Source organism: Pundamilia nyererei, unplaced genomic scaffold (assembly GCF_000239375.1).
Source record: "Pundamilia nyererei isolate P.nyererei 1_Seehausen unplaced genomic scaffold, PunNye1.0 scaffold00093, whole genome shotgun sequence".
Classification (NCBI taxonomy): domain Eukaryota; kingdom Metazoa; phylum Chordata; class Actinopteri; order Cichliformes; family Cichlidae; genus Pundamilia; species Pundamilia nyererei.
Window position 1 is genome coordinate 2,145,342 of NW_005187494.1, and position 21,857 is coordinate 2,167,198.

At 40.3% G+C, this 21,857-nt stretch overlaps 2 protein-coding genes across 2 annotated transcripts; both read left to right on the forward strand.

The window, feature by feature from the left end:
- Window positions 1–4,237: 4,237 nt before the first annotated feature.
- On the forward strand, window positions 4,238–18,653 carry slc9a1b (solute carrier family 9 member A1b). The gene is made up of 12 exons (XM_005739798.1): window positions 4,238–5,267; window positions 11,179–11,639; window positions 12,046–12,296; window positions 13,050–13,267; window positions 14,063–14,259; window positions 14,582–14,671; window positions 14,805–14,875; window positions 15,243–15,416; window positions 15,847–15,955; window positions 16,091–16,186; window positions 17,298–17,370; window positions 18,240–18,653. The coding sequence occupies exons 1-12, from the start codon at window positions 5,006–5,008 to the stop codon at window positions 18,491–18,493; spliced, it is 2,256 nt and encodes a 751-aa protein (XP_005739855.1). The 5' UTR covers window positions 4,238–5,005; the 3' UTR covers window positions 18,494–18,653.
- Window positions 18,654–20,937: 2,284 nt separating this feature from the next.
- On the forward strand, window positions 20,938–21,775 carry fabp10b (fatty acid binding protein 10b, liver basic). Its single transcript, XM_005739799.1, has 4 exons — window positions 20,938–21,004; window positions 21,082–21,254; window positions 21,453–21,542; window positions 21,629–21,775. The coding sequence occupies exons 1-4, from the start codon at window positions 20,938–20,940 to the stop codon at window positions 21,677–21,679; spliced, it is 381 nt and encodes a 126-aa protein (XP_005739856.1). The 3' UTR covers window positions 21,680–21,775.
- The last annotated feature ends 82 nt before the right edge of the window (window positions 21,776–21,857 follow it).

Below are 21,857 nucleotides of genomic sequence, written 5' to 3' on the forward strand. Positions count from 1 at the left end.
GACACATCAGTCAGAATGTTTTCAAAGCGCTCTCTGGTTCTCAGGCTTCATCCATGTGGAAACGGTCTGAGGGGAAACGGATGCTGTCAGGCGACTGCACAGTCTGTATGGGGTGATTAATGTGACTGAAGCTCCAGCAGAGGAAGTGATTTTACTGCAAGGCGTGAATCGTGACATGAGTTTATTTTCAAATCGACTGATTCTTTGGTCTCACATGAGTTTGTCAAATGGTCCGGGATGTTGGGATGAACAGACTCCCTTTTCCGGTTCTCGCTTTGGGTGACGCTTTGAATCGGTTCTTTCCAATCAGGCCTGGGAGTGACTCAGAGCTGTAAAGGATGATACCCAGTAATAAATAGGGGAATTACAATATCACTGCTGATCTAGATGACCGAGCCCTCCTGTGGGTCACTGCATGGGACTTGTTTCTGTATCATATCAGCACATCTGCCTCCAGATGGACACCGAATAACACCCTGTCCTTTTCTGTGTCTCATTCCTGAACATAAAGACATACAAAACCATAAAATTGATGCTTCTAATATAGATCGAGATCATATTGAAAGAGCTTCTAGGAAATTTAGTTAGTGCCTGTTAACTGCATGGTGATCATGTTCATCTTAGAATTGACATTTCAACATCTCTGGTGTTCATAATTTTATTGTTTGACTTTCATTTGTGAGCACAGAGTGTAAATAAAAGTTGGATCTTTAGCCACCGAGGCTGTTTGTTTGTGAGGACAGAGTTGTGAACTGAGGAAGAGAAAACACAACTCTCGTGGTGTGAATCACAGAGCAGCTGTGCCCTGTTGTTTCCTTCTGATTGACTCTAATGGGACGACAAATTACAGAATGAACCACATGCTGTACTCAATAAGATAACTGAAGAGCAAACTGAGACCATGATCTCTTTATATTAACTGTGGTCATAAATCTTATGTTTGTTTGTGAGCAGGGCAAACGTCTGAGTCTGCAGACCCGCAGAATCTGAAATAATTAGGATGTGTAGGATGTGTAGCCTTCACTCAGATTAAAAGATTCCTGTTTATTTACCTGTTCCCTCACTGACTTTACCTCGCTCTTGTCCTCCTTTACTCATCGTTGATTCTCTCATCTTCTTATTTTGAGTTAGTTTAACTTTATTTAGTTTAACTTTATTGATCCTAAAATAAGTGGGAAATGTAATCACTTATATTAATAGTCATAATTAATAATCCAGGTCCTGAAAGGTGTACGTAAGATGTGCATACTAACAATTTCCCTGTGCTACATCTCTCTGAAACTACTCGCCTTGCAGTGCCAGTGCAAGTCTCTGGGTGTTGCCACAGCTTAATTGCCAATTGTTTACACCTGTTGTGGTGTGGAAAAAGGCATGCCTGAGGTCGACCACCCCACCTGGATTGTTGGGAATGCATGATGATATTTTGCCTCACCTGTGTAAGAACTTCCTAAAACTGATACGTGAGTATGAGCAAATGTCACTGGAGGTGGCAGACTACAGGAACTACCCGAGTTTCAGCTTCAGATGCAGACAAACAAACGCAATCGATGTGTTTAAATCTAAAGCAGAACGGATTCAATGATTCAATGCAGATTCTGATGAGGAAGGTTTTCAACAGGTGATTGAATTCACTGAGAAGGCTCATCCAGCACATCATGAAGTCATAGCCCCCAGGGAGAAGTTTGATGTACTTCAACATACTATAAACCAGGACCTCGGCTGCAGGCAGAGCAATGTATGCCAGACTCGCACTGAGGATGTGGATGAGTGGGTGAAGAGTTTGTCTAATAACCAACTAAAACAGAGAAGAATAATTCTTGTGAAAGGTAGGCGTACAGTTTTATTAAACCCGACTGATGAGAAAATTATTCTGAAATAAGCCCTGAAAATAAGGTCCAGGTGGTGGCTGCAGGAAAAGGGTGACACGATCTGAAGCAGATGGAGCAGGACGCTGCTACTGACTGGACCTCATGCAACAGATTATACCCAGGGAAGCTACAGCTATGGCTTACCACAAATCCACAAACTAGGGGTGACTTTAAATACCTTCTCCAGGAACAAAAGGCAGTACACAGCTGTTTCACACCTTAAGGTTCAAACTCCCTTGCTACCTACCAGAGTCCTCAAAGAGACAAAAGACTCTTCCTGTGGAGTTGTCTGCTTCCCCAAACTTCCTTACTAGACCCCCACTGTCTTACTGTATGAGTGTGAGACATGTTAAAATCCAGTGGCACCAAGGTATCATACAATAAAATAATGTGATTAATACATAAGTAAAAGAAATTCCTATACATGCCCCTTCCTGATTTCTTATGTTTTAACATGTTTGTTACACTTACATGTTTACAATTTCAAACGTTAACACAGATGTTCAGAGTAAATACAGATTGTAGTTTTTTAAATGATGATTTCATTTAGTTTGGGGAAACAGCTCCAACTTTACCTCATGTAGAAAAAGTCATTTCCTTCTAAACCTAATAAGTGGTTTTGTCATCTAGCAGGAACTGCAATCAAGCATTAGCAATAACTAATAAAAAAAGCACTTGGGACAATTGTGTTGGTGACAGCTTTTGTTATAATATCAATAATATTTATATGAATATGGGATACTGTTACATGTTTGCATAGACTTTTGTGAAATATGGAGACACTCCTGGCATTATATGAGCAAAGTGAGACTCATTTTTTAGGGTTGGTGGAGATGAGTGTGAAGATCCAAACAATCCCTGTCAGTGATGGAAAAGCTTTGATGAAAATATTTGGTAAAAAGTTCACCAGCATGAAGGAAATGAAGTTTCACACTTTCCTTAGGAGGAGCCCAGCACGCCTGCTTAAAGAAAAGGAAGTGTGGCGATGTGGATGCTTGCAGCGACTGCTGTATAGAGGCCATCCTGCTACACATGAAACACATCAGAGTCATAATTGTTATTTTAGTCACGTGTTTGTTTATTATCCTTATTGTTTTATCTGGGACTGTTTGCAGACATCTCAGAGAGAGGAGACACCAGCATCTGAACAGAGACTCAAACCAGCAACCTGCAGCTCCCTGCTTGGCTGCTCCAGTTTTCTCCTCACTCATGTTGCCCACCAGTGATTTCTAACTGCCCACCCACACAGCAGAAACTTTATTAATCCTTAAGGAAATTATGTGGGTTACAGTTGCGCCAGAGGGAGTGTTTGCCCACGGCGCCAAACAGGCTAGGACCGCCACTGCTTGGCACTGTCTTCAATCTCCATATTTCATATCCAAAGACCAGCAATGCATGAAGAGAGGTTTGATCCTGGAGCAGCACCTGGCCAGTGGTTCAGGTATGTGGATGACACCTGGGAGAAAATGTTTACCTGGTCCAGATGAACAGAATAAACTTTCTAGCACATTAAGTCTTTTGCTTCCTTTTCAGAGTGGACAGCCTGTTAATTTGAACTGCATTCATTTAAAGTTGAACCTAAACATGGAAAGGGAGTGTTCATATTTGAATGTGGATTAATTCTTTAGCCTTCTGATCAAGTGCCCAAAACAAATCCTTTTCTCTGGAACCCATACTTAGTAAATCCATTTGTCTTCATCTCTCTGCAGCTAACAGCTCTGAGACTGATTAACAGCAAACAGCCTGCAGGCAGCTGGCACAGTGGGAACAGGCCGTGTTTGAAAATAAATGGTGTGTCTAATGAGTTTGGATGTTGGTTTTTACTCATTCTTCTGTGCTGGTGACAGATGGAGACACAGATGTGTGAGCCAGTTTAATTCTGATTTAATTTATGTTTAAATTAATAAACCTAAGAAGGTGTTTGAGCTCATTTGATTTCACAATCGCAGATCTCTGGATCCCCAGGAACGGTTTGAGCAAATAAAACCGCAAATGAGTCACGACCAAAGAGCAGATTGACTTCTTATTCTGGCTGCGGACTGATGCAGACGCATCCTCTGTAGTAACAGGAAGCTGTGATTTTATCACACTGCTTTCTCCCTCAGTTTAAGCTGGCATTATGTGATACTGAGCCAGTGCTGTTTAAATCACATGAGAAGTGGGTACATAATCTCAGTACAACACTAGTTTATACTGCGTAACTATCACATGTTAAAAATGTGAAATTATAATACAGAACTGTGCAAATGTTTTGAGCTGCCCCCTCGCCAATTTAATTTTAATTTTTGTTGTACAAACTGTTTTCCCTTGTATACAGTGTTTGCAGACATTTTTTGGTTTTTCCTAGCAAGGTGCAAAGAAATGAGGGGTATGCCAAAACTTGTGGGCAGTACTGTGTTCCTCTGCTGATGGTAGAATACAAGTTTTAGCAACAAGGAACCACGTGGGATTCATTTTGATCCTATGCCTATGCAATGTTTAGTTTACAGGTTGTTAAATTTCTTCAAAGAATATAAATGAACACTGCTGACACACAAACTGAATCTCAAAAGGAACAAAGCCTTTACTTTCGTTTTGCAAGTAGGGAACAGCTAAAAGACCCTCTGATGGGCTGCTTCTGAGCCCTGTACTGCATGTGTAACACCCCTAATTTACCTATTATTAAAATTATATACCTTATTTAATTTGGAACCTAATCTAAGAAGTAAAACTACAGAACAAAAAGTCAGAAGTGCAATGTAATATTGTACTCTTCCTGGTGGCCGGTTTTGGTCTTCCACTCCAGCAGGTGGCACTTCGCTTCGAGCAGCCCGTGAAGGAAGAGAGGAGCGGGTGTGATCAAGATAGAAATCCATGTGATGAATGTAACTTCTTAGAGTTACACTAAAAGGGGAGGAAAGAAAATCGAGATCAACTAAAGACTCAGGTGGGTTTAAACCACCTGTAAAACCTCCAGCTGATGGCAAGAAGACAGCGTTATGCGTGATTTTAACATGCCTGGAGAGTTTGTGCGTAAACGTGCGCGCTTCTCCGTGGCTCCCCAAGCTCTCTTCCCATCCTATCCTCACCCTCATCTTCCTCGGATCTGAGCAGCAGCAACAGCAGCCGCGGCGGTCCATCCTCCAGACCAGCTGAAAATGGCTCCAATCCAGAGGAGCTCCACTCTGCGACTGACGGGGTTATTGTGCCTTTTATTTCTCGTTTTCTTCTCTCATGGCTTCGCGAGTCATGATGCTGTTTCAGAAAAATCATCCGAAACGATACAAGAGGATTCCCGTAGCCAAGCAAACTCCACGGCTCATAAAAAGACTTTCCCCGTCCTCTCCTTCAACTATGAACATGTTAGGACGCCCTTTGAGATCTCTCTGTGGATCCTCCTGGCCCTGTTCATGAAACTTGGTGAGTGTCGCTCTAATGAAGCAACGCAACATGAATAAATACGTCCTTCTAAGCTGACTTCTCAGGCAGCTTTCAGAAATTATTTAAAGTCCAAGTTTATTTTGTTGTTTACTTATGCAAGTTCTATTGAAGATGCGATTATAAAGGTGCAGAATGCTCCGATACAAACAAGCTGACCGATTTCCAAAGCAAGAAGCCTCAGAGCTGCAGGTCTGCACCAATGAAGACGAGCATCACCTTTTATGGTTCCACTATCTTCACATTCTTTAAAGTTTCAGTCATCTATTTACATTCTTTTTATCTGTTTATTTTCTTTATCTTTGTGTTGAAAGCGATTCAAGAAGTTTGTCCTTGATGATGTTGTGTGTCCTTTTCCTGACCCGAGTGCTGTAAATGTCCTGTAGTGGTGGGAGGGGTACTCCACAGATGAGTTGTGCTGGAGAGCCTTCCTGTCCCGAGTGGTGTAGTTTCCATACCACACTGCGATGGAGTTTGTCAGGATACTCTCCACTGTGCATATGTAAAACTTGCTGAGAAGTTTGGAGGTTAATCCAAATTTTCTCAGCTTCCTTAGGAAAAAGAGTCGTTGTTGAGCCTTCTTCATGATCTGCCATGTGTTATGGGTCCAGGTGAGATCCTCACTAATGTGGGTGCCGATGAATTTGATGGTCTTCACCCTCTCCACCTGAATCCCGTTGATGTATAGTGGGGTGTGCTGCTCTCTCCTCATCCTCAGGTCAATAGTAGGTCATATCTGGCCTTTTTGTAGCCCTCTGCGTCACCAGAGGTAAATGCAATGGAGCGTGCATGTAGCATGGAACGCACCTCACAGTTCAACCATGGCTTCTGATTTGGATATGTTTTATAGCACTTGGTGGGGACAATATTGTCAATGCATGTGCTGATGTAGCTGGTGACCACTGATGCATATTCCTCTAAATCCACAGAACTGTCCTCTCTCATGGGAGCAGTCTTAAACACACCTCAGTTTGTAGCACCAAAGCAGTCCTGAAGCGCCGAATTAGTCTCTTCACTCCAAACTTTAGTAATTTTACTTACTCACGGGTCTTGTTTGAGGAGCTGCCTGTAGGCTGGATAGAGAAACACAGAAATGTGGTCGGACTGTCCAAAATGTGGGCGAGGCACTGCCTTGTATGCGCCCCTTACATTGCTGTAGTAGTGGTCCAGGATGTTGTTATTCCTTGTCGGAAAGCTCACATATTGATGGAAAACACAGAAAACACGCAGTAAGCTCGTGTTAATCCATCATAAACAACTGCAAAGCGAAAAACTGTTTCAGTATAAATGACAGCTGCTTTCGTTAAAGAGGACATATTCTACTCATCATCTTCTATATAATTTTATTATTGGACTCTATTAGAGTAGCTTTGCATGATTCACGGGTCAAAACAAGCCGTGTCTCCCTTCATGCTCAGTTTAAACCAGCTTCTTCTGATTTCTCTCTCTCTGAGGAATTTTTTGGACACCAGGTGGGTTTGGCTGACCTCATCACTTGAACCTTAATATGAGCATCCACCACAGAGTCAGTGTATATATATGATGGAATAATGCAGAAAAACACAAGTCAGCTTTACTGTCTGGTAGTTGCACCAAATAAAGCTTAAAAATGCTTTGCATTTAACATTATTTTATTTAATCACTGAATCTTTTAATTATTTTTTAATATTTAAATGCTAATTCTTTGCAAGTTAAACATAATAAAATGTTTGTTATTGTCTTTGTAACAGTGAAAACCTAAAAACTGTTGAGTTTGCTGTTACAGAAGCTTAAAAAAACGTAAAAATGCTCATATGTGAAGCTACTAACAAAGAATTTCCTCCCACCAAGAAAAGACTTAAATGACTCATTGCTTATCTAAACTGTTAGCAGCTGTGTATTTGTCTTTGGAGTTTTTGTTGTTTGTAGCCAGCACTTTGTAGCAAGCAGAGATTTCAGGAACCTGACAGTTGTTACTTTTGAAATTAATCTCCAGAAGTAACAAAACATTCAAATGAGCTAAAAGAAGCTTTGACATTCAGTCTCCCCGACATGTGACCGCGGTCCAGGCTGCTGTAAAGAACGTTTATGCAGTCACTGGTTTTGCTTGAAGCCTCCCTCGCCCCCACATCCCCTCCCTGACTCTGCACACTGAGATCTTTGTTATCAAGCAGTGCATTAGGACAGGAAGACGGACAGGCCCTCGGTCACAACAGCTGGACAAACAGATAAGACGCTAAAGAACCTCGCTGTCCCCGCTCAGCCAATGGAAACCCACACGAGAGACTGAGAAAGCCAATCAGAGTCGCCACAAAACACCACATGTTTTAGACATTTAACATGGTGGATAATATAGCACCAAAAGAGTCAGAATGGATCTTTTTCTGTGTTGAAAATGTCCTAAGAAAGAGCTACAGCAGTTGTAGGGAGGCCTGCAGCTTCACCGAGCAGAAGAACAATTTGTACACTCACTGCTTGTGTTCAGCTTTGTTTTTTTGAAATCTTAAAGTAGAAAACTTGCAGGTTTTATAAATCAAAAGCAGACACAAACAGAAACTGATACACATTTTATGGTATTAAATGGATTTATTTATTTATTTATGCTTTAAAAAGCCAACAAAATATACTAAAATGGTAACAACAGAGTCACTGGGTTGCCAGATTGTGAGAAAATCATCCACCGGGATTATTACTTTGTTTTGTTTTCTTCTTAGTTCTCTGCATCTGGACCATTAGCTGCAACAGTGCAACATCTGTCTTTAATAAATGTCTAAAATATCCCCATAATAATAATAATAATAATAATAATATTAAATAACTTAATTCTCCAGTAAAATTCAACATAGTCTCCCGCATTAAAATTTGCAGCAATTTAGAGTTAAACTGACATATGAATGATATAATTAGTTAAATAAGGAGTCCAAAGTAGGAGGGGTCCAGCTGTGTCAAACCTGAAGGCTATTTGAAAAGTTTGAGTACCACAAATCTCCACAGAGATCCCTTTCATAGGTCTGAATCCAGCGTTTGCTTTGGAAACAGGAAATAGATGTTCTGTCCAGCTTTGTCCTAAAATAACTGAAGCACTCTGTGTATAATTGTGTGCAGTGGGAATATCCTTACTATCATGTTCTCACAGAGACATTTCTAAGCTCGAGTGACTCTGAACTCTGACATCATGACGGCATTTTTAACCAGAGATCTGCCGCTCAGGCGCTCACTGGATATCTTCTCTTTTTCTGTCCGTTCTCTGTAAACCCTGGAGATCACAGCGTCACGTAAACCTCCTTTCCTCCCCTTTCCAATGATTCAGTGTATTTAGCCATCTCCACATGCATAAATACATTGAGTCGCTACCATGTGATTGGCTGAATGAATTAGTGGGCTGATTGTATTATTGAGAAGCTGAATCTAATAAACTGGCCAGTGAGTGCAGGTCCCATTTAATCCTAATGATACTTTCTCCCATGATCCTTCAGGGAGAAAGTCAAATTTTTAATTCAGATTGGTAATCGGTTCAGTTTGATCTCTCAGGCTCTCCAAGGTGCTTTCTATCCAAGTTTCTTCTAAGCCAGCATTTATGAGCCATATATAATGTTTTGAGAAATGGTTTATTCATATATTTGTCAACCATTATGAAACCCTATAAGTGGAGGCCGGTGCATGAAACTATAAATTTGTTCTTCGGGAAACTGTGCTTTCAAATGTGTTCACCTGACACGTTTAAAAGGTGCAACACATGGAGACAAGTGCATGTCTGCTCTAAAGTTTTTAGCTAAAATGTCAATCATGTCGGCCAGCCTTGTGGGGTTTTGAACAGCTGTAACCACTTTCTTTGTTCTTCGATAAGCCAGGTCCAAGCCAGGTCCAGTCAGCCAGAACTCTGTTATCATTGTTCCGAATAGGCAAATCTCGTTCAATGCCCTCCATCAACAGTTGCGAATGACCATCGAGTATCCGGCAGCAAACGTCTCTGCAGGACAATCGGGCTCTACCGAGCCCAGGCTTCTCGTTTAGAATAGGATGTCATGTTTTTTAGGGACCAGTTGATCAAATCCATAATTCTTTAGGTTTTAGAGAACAAGACTGAGAGACTCTCTGATGGTGAGAGTTAGATGATAGTTATCCACAGTGGATTTTAAATCAAACAATAAATGAAAAATTTCAACTTTAATTCAAGGTGTTTAACATACTCAGTCCTCTATTTCAAAGGCTCAGAATTTAAACAATGGCTGGCAGCCAGTTTTATAACCAGTTGAAGCCTGTTCCTTTATTATTTTATGCCAAATTACACATGTGTACAAAAATGTTGGTACCCTTCGGTCAATGAAAGGAAAAACTCACAATGGTCACACAAATAACTTTAATCTGACAAAAGTAGAATTAAATAAAAATTCTATGAATGTTAACCGGTGAAGGTCAGACATTGCTTTTCAACCATGCTTTAACTGAATTATTTAAAAAAAAATAAACTCATGGCACAGGCCTAGACTAAAATGATGGTACCCCAAGAAAAGACTGAAAATAATGTGACCAAAGGGACATGTTAATCCAAGGTGTATTCACTATTTGGCTATTCTACATGGTAATAGCCCCATGCAGTCCACTTTGGCTCAAACAACTGTCCTGTGGACAGATGAGACAAAAACTGAACTTTTTGCCAAGGCACATCAGCTCTGTGTTCACAGACGGAAAAATGAAGCTTATCAAGAAAAGAACACTGTCCCTGCTGTAAAACATGGAGGAGGCTCGGTCATGTTCTGGGGCGGCTTTGCTGCATCTGGCACAGGGTGTCTTAATTCTGTGCAGGGTACAATGAAATCTCAAGACTGTCAAGTGATTATAGAGAGAAATGTGCTGGCCAGTGTCAGAAAGCAGGTCATGGGTCTTACGACAGGACAATGAGCCAAAACACACAGCTAACAACACCCAAGAATGGCTAAGAGGAAAACATTGGACTATTTTAAAGTGGCGTTCTATGAGCCCTGACCTCAATCCTATTGAGCATCTTTGGAAGGAAGCATGCAGTCTGGAAAAGGCGCCCTTCAAACCGGAAACAACTGGAGCAGTTTGCTCATGAGGAGTGGGCCATAAATCCTGCAGAAGTCTCATTAACAGGAATCGTTTGATTGCAGTGATTGCCTCAAAAGGTTGTGCAACAAAATATTAAGTTGTGGGTCCATCATTTTTGTCCAGGCCTGTTTCATGCATTTTTTTTTTTTAATAATTCAGTTGAAGCATGGTTGAAAAGCAATGTCTGACTTTCACTGGTTAGCATTCATAGAATTTTTGTTTATTGTTACTTTTGTCAGATTAAAGTTATTTCTGTGACTATTGTGTACCAACAGTTTTGTCCACGTGTGTAAGTAGATCAAAGTTCTGGAGTTGATCCCAAGTGTTAAATTTAAATTTGGATCTCTTAATGTGAGGATCTCTTAATGTGAGGTCCAGACAGATGTCAATGCAAGTGAAGAAAATAAAACCCATCAGAGAGATAGCAAACATCTTAGAAAAGGACATGTCAACATTGTGGTACATTGTTAAAATTAATGAATGCACCGACCAACTCAGGAAGTTGCTTTTGAGATGGCTTAAATACAAAACTGAAGACAGAAACAAGCCTCGATTGATTGATTGATTGATTGATTGATTGATAATACTTTATTTATCCCAAGGGAAAGCATCAACTGAAAGTGATGTCCATGGGCTCTAGACTTCATGCAGGCATTGACTGCTAATTATTTTCAGTATTAAGAACATTCGACATATTGAAAAGTAATTTATTAGTGTCAAAAATCATATTTTAACAACAAAACAGAGAAGAGTGGACAACTCCACATTTCAAACGTTCAGTCCAAGGAGTCTTTGGTATTTTTTCTTAATGATTGTATTAAATTTGATTATGGTGTGTCTGCAGGATTTCACATCATCCCCACTGTGTCTCACATCGTGCCGGAGAGTTGTCTGCTAATCTTTGTTGGCCTGCTGGTGGGTGGCATCATCAAAGCGACTGGAGAACAACCCCCCGTCCTTGACTCCAATCTGTTCTTCCTGTACCTGCTGCCTCCTATCATCCTGGATGCGGGCTACTTCCTGCCCATGCGCCCCTTCACCGAGAACATTGGCACCATCCTGATGTTTGCAGTGATGGGGACACTGTGGAACGTCTTTTTCATCGGTGGGATGATGTACGCTGTCTGTCAGATTGATGCGGCCAAGCTGGCTCACGTGGACCTGCTGTCCTGCCTGCTGTTTGGCTCCATCATCTCGGCCGTGGACCCCGTGTCCGTCCTGGCCGTGTTCGAGGAGATCCACATTAATGAGCTGCTGCACATCCTCGTGTTCGGGGAGTCGCTCCTCAATGATGCCGTCACTGTGGTGAGCAACGTTCGCATTCTCAAATAGTAAATATATTATAATTAAACTCATTCTTTTTAATGTGAATTAATTACTTTTCTATAAAATGTTAAAATATAGTAAAAAAACAAATAAACTTTGAGGTGTTGTTATATCCAGTTAACACTAAAAATAGTCAATAGATACAGAAAAGTAGTGAAAGAAAAATAAAGACTAAGCAGGAAATCTCTCAATTTAGAAGGAAAGGAATTTTTTCTCATGTATAAATTTTCACTTGAGAAAGTTTCTGAACTATAAATTTTCTGCTGATCAGGTAATCAACCCATTAAATAATGAAATTATCAAGATAAAAATCAATGTTTTAGGTCCGTGAAACAATCATGAACAAAAGCAAAAGCAAACACAAACACCGCTGTTTCTGCTCCAGGTCCTGTATCACCTGTTTAAGGAATTTGCTCACGAGCAGGCGATTACCGTGACCGGCGCCGTCCTCGGTGTCATCTCTTTCTTCGTGGTTTCCCTGGGAGGTGTCATGGTGGGCGTCATCTACGGCATCGTGGGAGCTTTTACGTCCCGCTTCACCTCATACTCGCGCGTCATCGAGCCGCTGTTCGTCTTCCTCTACAGCTACATGGCTTACCTCTCAGCGGAGATCTTTCACCTGTCAGGGATCATGTCGTAAGTAGACGAGCCCTCGGTCTCTGAGCTTTATGATAAAAAGGTTTGAGTCTCAAACTCACAAACACTCTGTATCAGATATAATACACTAGTGTTAATATTTCCTAATGAGAAAGTGAAAACATTTTTGCAAATTTATTAAAAATGTAACTAAATTAAATGTATCTTAATTAAAATCTCTCCCCTTTGTCATATTGTAAACTTGATAAAACATTAATTATCAAACTAAATTTTTATATTTATTTAACAAATATCAGTTAGCAGTTAGGTAAAAATGTCATTTTTATTCATTACAAAACATACCAGCCATTAACAGCATAGTCACATATTTGCACTAATAACTGTGAATTTACCCACAAACCAGGGGCTGCTGGGAAGTAGTGTTAACCTTAGACTGTGTATAAAGAAGGATAATATAACAGTTCCCCTGGATTTAAGTCGAATTATTTCAACTGTGGGTTACAGCCCTGTTGTTCTGCTGCTGCAGAAATCAAATTTGCCCACTGGTGCTGCTTAAAGACGGTGGCCCTTTTACTCCTCTACGTCTGGTGGCTTTGATGCAAAAGGAAAAGAAGACGCTTTATCCTTCTTTATATACAGTTTGTGTCGATAAAACCACGACAGACTCTAGGTTTTTGTCTTGGTTACAGCTGAAATCATACATTAAATAATCCAATAACCCTAACTTTAGAGAAACTTCTATCAAACCTCATTACGTTGACTGCTTCTTTCCTTCTTTTCCTTGCCAAACAGTTTGATTGCTTGTGGCGTGATTATGCGGCCATATGTCGAGGCCAACATCTCCCACAAGTCTTACACTACCGTCAAATACTTCCTGAAGATGTGGAGCAGTGTGAGCGACACACTCATCTTCATTTTCCTCGGGGTTTCCACAGTGGCTGGTCCTCACACCTGGAACTGGATCTTTGTCATCTTCACGGTGATCTTCTGTCTGGTCTCCAGAGTGCTGGGTCAGTACAATAAAACACAATAAACCAGGAAGTTCTCTGTTTCTTGCCTATTAGCAACACAATAAACATTGTATAGTAATATATGCTAATCTGAGAGTGCAGCGAAAGCGGAGCTAGGAGCAGCTTGTCTAGCACGCTGGACACAACCCAAAGGCTCCCATGTAATTGAAATGCAGTACAGATTACAGCGTGATCAAAACCAAGCAAGGTCAGTTCTGCTTCATGACAGAACGCTGTTAGAGATGCAGGGAAAGAGGTCAAGCACTGCCTGCCTTGCTTACCCTGACCTGGTTTAATCAGGTCTACAGTCATGAGCAAAGGGTTTTGGCAGTGGTCCTAATGTTTATTTTTTTTATTTAAATTATTCTTCTTTATGTTTTTTATGATATACTGGAGAACAATCACAAGCATTTCATAAGTTCCAAACTTTTTTATAGGCAAGTAAAGTTTAGTTTTGGCAGTGCTTCCACAGCCTTTGGCCATGACTGTAAAACTTCACCCTTTCATTCAAGTAGGGTCCCTTCTGGCTCGAAAGAAATAACATGAAGAGACCAAAACACTAACTTTCAGGCTTTAACACTCAAATCAGTGGGTGGTGGTTTTGATCGCTACTGTTTTTTAGCCATTGGCATTGCTGCCTGAGCAAAACAGAATCTTGCTCCTCTACTTTTTTCCTCATGGGGAAAATCCAGTGGTGAAATTCAATAACCAGTTAAGTGTAGAGACCCAATAAAGGGAAACTGATGATCATATTGATAATGAATTAATCAATTCTTTTTTTTTTCTGTGTTTCAGGAGTCATCGGGCTTACAGCCTTCATCAATAAATTCCGTATTGTGAAGCTGACCAAAAAGGACCAGTTCATTATTGCCTACGGTGGCCTGCGAGGTGCCATAGCCTTCTCACTGGGGTTCCTGCTGAACAATAATGAAATCAAGAACTTGTTCCTCACTGCCATCATCACCGTCATCTTCTTCACTGTCTTCGTGCAGGTGGGAATAACACGAGCACTTGGGATTTAGGTGTATGACAAAAACAACATGGCAAAGGAAAAAGGCTTGCATGTGAGGCTGGACATAAAGAAAAGAGACGTGTATCAGTTGTCTCTTTTATGTTTAATGTTTTTCCCGCACACATTTTTTCCTCTTGACTGGCCTCTAGTTGTAAGTTGCTGTGGCTTCCACCCGTCTGTGTCAACATCAGTAATTATAGTAATCAGTATTTTTATTGGGTATTGTTATGTGAGTGTGTTTATATGTCTAAAATAAATGTGCAGTATGTTTTTTAAAACTTAATTTCTCTTTTTTTCTTCAGGGGATGACGATCAGGCCCCTGGTGGAGCTCCTAGCTGTGAAGAAAAAGAAAGAGAGCAAAGAATCAATTAATGAGGAGATCCACACACAGGTGACAATTTCATTCACTTCGTGTATAAGAAAACACATCAGTCCTTGTTAATATATGAGAGGGATGGGGCTACAGATCAAACAGTGTATAAGATGTATAAATAACACCCTCTGTAAACTAATTTTGCCATCAGTTCCTGGATCATCTCCTCACAGGAATTGAAGACATCTGTGGTCATTATGGGCATCATCACTGGAAGGACAAGTATGTATTTTCTTTCTTAATGTATCCTCTCTATCACCTCCATCTTTGTAGTTCAGAAGAAGCCCTCAAGTTGTTATGCAGCCATGTGAAAAAGAAAATTTTCACTGGTCTTTGTGCAGTCCTGTAAAAAACATGAAGATGACTCAGTAGATTGTAGATCAACAAGTAACTCTAACTGCCAAAACATCTGCTTTGATAGAAGTGCTCAAACTTCAAGCACATCTGATTAACAGCACCTGGTTGCTACTTATCCTCTTAAGTCCTGGAAGCACTAAGGGTGCACTCAGTTTTTCACAGGACTGCAAAGTCAGATTACTGTATCCCCCTTTTATAAAACAGAAAAAATAACTTTTTCTTCTGTATACAGGCTGAATCGCTTCAATAAGACCTATGTGAAGAGATGGCTGATCGCAGGAGAACGCTCCACCGAGCCTCAGCTCATCTCCTTCTACAATAAGATGGAGCTGAAACAGGCGATGATGATGGTGGAGAGCGGGAGCGCCGCCAAGCTGCCCACGATTGTGTCGACCGTCTCCATCCGGTAAATGTCAGAAGCAAGTCCTGCAAGAACTGATTTCTGTGCATGAGATATTCCCCAAAAACAGTATTGAAGTGAATTACTGAGTAACCCGGACATACCTGTATTTTTTGGGTGAACTAACCCTTAATCCAAATTGATTTTGTGGAGGATGGAGGTCTTTTTGTTCCCTAGCATAAAGCTAGGGTTAAAAAACACATCTCAGGAAGTTTTTTTTATTATAAGTAAAGCCAGATGCCACCAAAAACACCGATGCTGCTGATCCTCTACATAACAAGTTATCAATTCTCCCCCTCAGCGGATACACTTTGTGCTTGTTTTCTGTGTTAGGCACATTAAAATCTAACTGAATGGCTTTAAAAAGTATAAGCTGTGAGTAATATCACACTAATGCAGGTTCTGGACTTAAAATTTGTTCACTGTTTCCAAACAGAAACGTTCAGGCCAAAGGGTCGCCCAAACCGAGCCGAGCCATCTCAAAGAGTCGTGAGGAGGAGATCAGAAGAGTCCTGCGAGCCAACCTGCAGAATACCCGACAAAGGGTGAGGAAGACATCGACGGCTTGTTCAAAATGGATTGGACTAATCTGAATGTTTGCATGCATGTTCATGAGTTGCAAACAAGGTCCATCCTTTTTAAAATAAATGTGCATTTAATACTTTCTTCCTCCTCTGCAGCTTCGCTCGTACAGCAGATATGAGCTGCTAAACGACGCGCTCGAGGACGATATAAGCGAGGCTCGCTTCAGGAAGCAGAAGGAGATGGAGAGAAGGGTGAGTTTAAACAACTCTAAACTCTAAAGCTGTCGACTTAAACAAATTAGAAACATTAGAACATTTCAGATCTGTCCAACTTTTTGTGCATCTAGTTTGAAGCTTTATTTTTTTGTTCCCTGACTACCACGTTTTTAATGTCAAAGAGTTAAAATCAGAGAACTCGCAGAGTTAAAAGGGTAATTTGGGCTAATAAAAAATGCCAATTTACAGAAATGTGTAAAGATTTTAGGCAGTAAAAGTAAAACGAGGATACTTTCAGATACATTTATTTTTTATCAGATAGAGTACCAGATACAAGCTTCCCTTTAAAGATACTCGAAGGATGTGTCTTGATGCATTCTAAGTAATACAGATAATGAAATCTCAGGAAGCTGATTCTGTTCATCTGGACGCAGAGTTTTAGGAGGGAGAAATGTTTCAGACTGAAGTCCCTGATATGAGTGACAAATATGTCTTCCTCCTAGAACTCTGCGTCCAGATGAACAGAATCAAGTACAAGATACAAGTTGTTACAAAGAAACAACATTAAATATGAAGGAGAAGTGTAAAAACTCCTCAGCAGGCAGAGCTGAAGGCAGAGAGGAGACACAGAGACAGCCAGTGGGGGAAAAACTATTTTTGTCAATGTCAGTTTTATTTTACAGCACATTTAAAACAATAAGGGGGGTTTTAACCAGCTCCAAAGGAAAGCTCGGCAGTGACCAAACATTATCCAAATATAATTTTTTTATCTTTTCCAGCCAATTTTGTAAATTGTGGTTTTATTTAATCATAACTGGTACTTTTATTTTTTTTAATCAAATGCTCAAATGCATAGCCAAACCCTGCAGAAAGGGATCTTTGCATTGAGAGAAACTTCAGAGAGCTTATTTAATATGTCCTGGTGCTGAGTTTAAAAGTGATTGAACCTCTTGAAAGTGTAACAAAGGGGTTTAACAGACAGTCAGAGGACTCTCCATCCAGCACCAGAATCATTTCAGGACCCATTAGATCCCTCCATCCTTGTGTTTTGCTGTGGATAAGAATCAATACTAAAGTGCTTTGTTCAGTTGTTGGGTGTGACTTCCTGCAAAGTCCTTCTTTAAACTCTGTTATGCTTCTCTTACAGATGAGCCACTACCTCACGGTCCCTGCAAACCGCCAGGAGACGCCCCCTGTGAGAAAAGTATTTTTTCAACCAGGTCAGTCTAAGAGCCAGTTTAAAGCACGATTTTATGAGAATGAAAATTATGTTCCGGCTTTAAAGTCACTCATTGTTTTGAGTTTTGTGCTGCTGGATTCTTTTGGAGCATTTGAGCAGCTGTGTCCTGCTGTCGGATGCAGCCCTGGAAGTCTGTGCATCAATACAATACTTTTCTTTTCCACACGGGATATGTCCTGTACAATGATGCAAATATTTTGCATTAAACAGAATGAGTCTTATGGGGATCGATAAAAGGATACCTTTTGTCTTCCACTGTGTCTGCCCTGGATCTTTTCTAATCATATTATCCTGTGTTGGGTATCATATTTAGCTACAAGACTGGCTTAGGATTTTAAAATGGAATAACCAGATTATTATAAACATTTACACCCAGAGGAAAATTAGATTAAGTGGATGAGGTTGCACATTTTAATAACTGTACAAATGTGCGATATTTACCTGTGATTTCTGTTTAATTCTGTTTAATAATGAGGTTATTTTTCCAAAATTAATTTAAATAATATTTCCACCCACATCAGTAAAAGCCTAAAAGTGTCCATAAATAATATTTTAACATTTTCATTAATAGTAAAGATTAATAAGTGTGTCATTTATAAATAGAAGCAAAGGACGATATAAACTATTAAAAGTAAAAATCTGTTTATTTATTTTTTTGTTCTTTTCACTGCAATATTTTTTCTTTTGAATCCTTTCCTATCCTAAAACAATAGTTTCTATATGTAAGTGAATATGCATGCTCTAAATTATTTTAAAATATAACTGGTGCTGGTGTTCCTAATTAACCAAATCTAAAGGTGTTTGCAGAAGGTGTTAAACTGTTAATGAGCCCCTGCCTTTATTCTCCAGAGCACAAAGTGTACACCTACGATGACAGCGAGAGTCCCCGAGGGCGGGCTTCTCCCAGCTGTGCTGATGATGTCAGCGAGCTGAAGGAGACCCCTGAGAAGCCCGATCAGAGCAGCACGCCGAGGGCCAACAGGGACGCCGAGCTGAAGCCAAAAGAGCAGGACGACCAGGGGGATCAGCTGAAAGTATCACGCTGCCTCAGTGACCCCGGTCCAAACCCGGAGGATGATGAGGACAGCACCTTCCTGCCATGAGTGAAGCACATTTTACAGGAAAGGCCTGAAGACAAGAGAGCTTTAGCAAAGCTTAATATTTATCATTTAAATTGTTGTATGTTTGTGATGTAGGATTATGCAATCTTCGTTCCATACGTTCATAACATGTTTTTTTTATCATGCAACATGCAGAATTGCCAAAGCGTGCTGCAGGGGACATTTCTTATTTGAAGTTTTTATACCCGCCTGAAGTTTCAGCATTTTGAATTTTAACATGCGCCTCAAGCCAAAGCATTTGTTTCAATGAGCTTGAAGCACCAGACGGGTGGAGTCTCCTGCCCTGAAAGCACAGATAAGAAACATAATGAGGTAAAGCCCGGCTGATAAACGCCGTTGGCTGCCAGTGTTTGTCTGTCTGGGGTATTTATCACAGACTGAAACATCTAAACAACCTTTTGATGGGTTGCCATGACGTTTTGTTCATCTATGGTGCCCAGAGGATGAATCCTCACAACTTAAAGCCGTCATGGATTACCATGAAGTAATGACAGGGGAACTAGAGCTCACATTTTTCCTATATCGACTTCCCTTCATGGGCTCCCTGTTGAATCCAGAACTGGATTTAAAGTATTTCTCTTCACATACAGTTCCCAAAATAAGACCTCATAGTATCATATTATCTTGTCAGAGCTCATTGCTCTCAAACTGCAGGGTTACTTGTGGTTTCTAAAAGTAGAATCAGAAGCTTAGATTGGATTAGACTCAACTTTCCTGATAGAGCTTATAGTTTGGGCTGGATCAGGTGAGGCTGAACCATCTCTTAGATATGCTGCTATAGAGTCAGGCTGCTGGGGGTCTTCCCATGATGCACTGAGCACTTCTTTTTCACTCACCTCATGTCACTCCACATGTGTTTAGAAGCCATTGTTGCATGTCATTTTCTCTTCCACAGTTTGTGTTTTGTCCAGTCTCACCGTGCAGATAGCTGCTCCTCCCTGAACCTGGTTCACGTGGAGTTTCTCCTCCGGACTGCTGGTCAATGTGAGAGCAGCACTTATTATAAAAACAAGCTATATCCAAACATGAGACTGAAGTAAAACATCCAAAACTAATGTTTTCATGACTTACTCAGTATTTTCAGTGTACATTCAAACTCAGACATATAGACTGTTTTGATTTCAATCAAACAGGACGATTAAACATACTCCATAATAGTCTCTATAAAGACCCACATTCACCTCTCTTTAAGTCTAAAGGAAGTATTCTGAAAATGTTTAGCTGAGCTATAGCTTTGAGTTTTAATAAGCCTAAGCCAAAAGTCCAAAAAAAGATCCCCCTCATGATCACTTTGCTAAAACATAATTGCCAGGCTACAGAGGTTGAAAACTGCACAGTCAGCCAGATCTGTTCTGCTCTACACGCATCAACCTAAGCGCTATAATCAGGTTTATTATGTGGCACAGTGTGTGGCCTTAAAAGTTCCGCTTTGACATATCTTAGCCAAATTTCTCTAATTGAGAAAAACTGCTATCAAAACAGATTATTTTGCTTTAAAAAAAACAATCTGTATTGTTCCCGAGTCACACTCACATCAGCCTTTACAAAATTCCGGCATCAGATGCATAAATGTTGTATTGTAAATATGTTCGCGATGCTTGAAGTTTCATGTTGGTAACGAAAAGACCGATCTGATGATCAAAGGCCATTGACGAGCTTAAAATTAAAAAACGAGCTGCAGATATTTGTGGACAAGCTTAGCACTGTGTTTATCTCCACAGCTGTCGCTGCATGTCTGATCAGTGTTTTCTCAGGGAATTCAACAGACGGTGTGTTTGTATGACTAATACGTGCTCCACAGTTTATAATGTGCCTGTTTTTGTACGCTAAAGTGTTTTCAGCTCTTGTCAAACCAAACAAGGTATTGGTGATGTTTCCACGTTTTGTAAACAAAGCTCTTTTTGTGTGTGTGTGTGTGTGTGTGTTCCTGTTAACTGAGCATGCTCCAAGACCTGTCAGTGTTTAAGAGACTGGACTGCCTGAGCTTTTGCTGCCTGCACACATTTGCCTTATAAGTGTTTTTGCTTTTTATGCTTTTACCAGTTGTAATGTTCTTTATAATACATATTGTTATATGTTTATTTTGCAAAAATAAAAAAATTGTTGAAATCATAAGGGGAAGCTTTAATTCCTGTCTTTAAAAAAAGTTTCTTACTGCTGATTTTGTTTGATTCAAACTGTGCAGGTAGTAGAAGGAGTCAAAAAAAGGTGGAGCAGACTCTACCTGTGTCGCTGCCTGGCTGCGAGAATACTTTAAAGATGTCAGGATTAAAAAGGACATACTGTAATAAGGACTAATGGATGAGTTCAGGCTACTGAGGCCCCTCAGTGGAAAGACAATTAAAGAAATAACAGGGAGTTTGAAATCCCCAGCGTGCCAACCAGCAGCGTGTGATGAGACTGTGACAACATCCTCTGCAGCAAACATGAACTTCAACGGCACCTGGAAAGTTTATTCTGAGGAAAACCTTGAGGAGTTTCTCAAATCCATAGGTAAGATATTTTAAAAACTAAAGGATTATTTATTTCCTGAATATATTAAATGTTTTTTTTGTATTTATACTTTCCAGGTGCACCTCAAATGATTATTAAAATGCGTAAGGAAGTGAAACCGGTGATCATCATAGAGCAGAACGGCAAAGACTTCACCTGCACCGTGAAGACTCCAGCCTGCACCAAAGTCCACTCGTTCAGCCTGGGAAAAGAGTCAGAAATAACAACTGTGGATGGAAGGAAGTTTAAGGTAGTTCAGGGACCTCATGCTCAACACATTTGAGTTTTTAGAGTTTTGTGAATTTTAAATTAATATTGGAAGGAGCAGTGCAGAAATGAATGATGTGATTTATGCAGGCACAGTAAGCAGGAGACGTATCTCTGCTATTTATTTACCTTTTAATATTTAATTGTTATTGACTACAACAATGATTTTGTTCCTGGTTAGTGCATTGTCAGAGAGGAGAACGGGAAGCTGATAGCTGAAAATGACAAGTTTACCTCAGTCAGAGAGATTCAAGGGGATGAAATGATTGAGGTGGGTGGCTCTAATTCTTCTTAAAACTGCTATGAATGTGAATCATCCACGTTCTCCTAATGTGTCTGCTTACTGTTTATATCTAGACTATCACTGCTGGCTCTATAACCTTCACCAGCAGGAGCAAACGTGTCTGACCGGCCAGCTCATGGATCCCTCTCAGAATTCCTCATCTGAAGATGAACGGAGTTAACTTATAACTAAATAAATAAAGCTGAAGTTAATAAAATAAAATGTGCAAACACTATAAAACTCGTATCGTTATTTACTGTAAGGCAGTATTCTGATTGTAGAGGGCGCTGTGGGGATTTTTAA

Excerpts from the sequence above, each read along its gene's own strand:
- slc9a1b (XM_005739798.1), top strand. The coding sequence starts at position 5,006 with ATGGCTCCAATCCAGAGGAGCTCCACTCTGCGACTGACGGGGTTATTG. Across the intron at positions 15,417-15,846 it reads GTGTCGACCGTCTCCATCCG|AAACGTTCAGGCCAAAGGGT; the intron begins GTAAATGTCAGA and ends GTTTCCAAACAG. Across the intron at positions 16,187-17,297 it reads AGAAGGAGATGGAGAGAAGG|ATGAGCCACTACCTCACGGT; the intron begins GTGAGTTTAAAC and ends CTTCTCTTACAG.
- fabp10b (XM_005739799.1), top strand. The coding sequence starts at position 20,938 with ATGAACTTCAACGGCACCTGGAAAGTTTATTCTGAGGAAAACCTTGAG. Across the intron at positions 21,005-21,081 it reads GGAGTTTCTCAAATCCATAG|GTGCACCTCAAATGATTATT; the intron begins GTAAGATATTTT and ends TATACTTTCCAG. Across the intron at positions 21,255-21,452 it reads TGGATGGAAGGAAGTTTAAG|TGCATTGTCAGAGAGGAGAA; the intron begins GTAGTTCAGGGA and ends GTTCCTGGTTAG.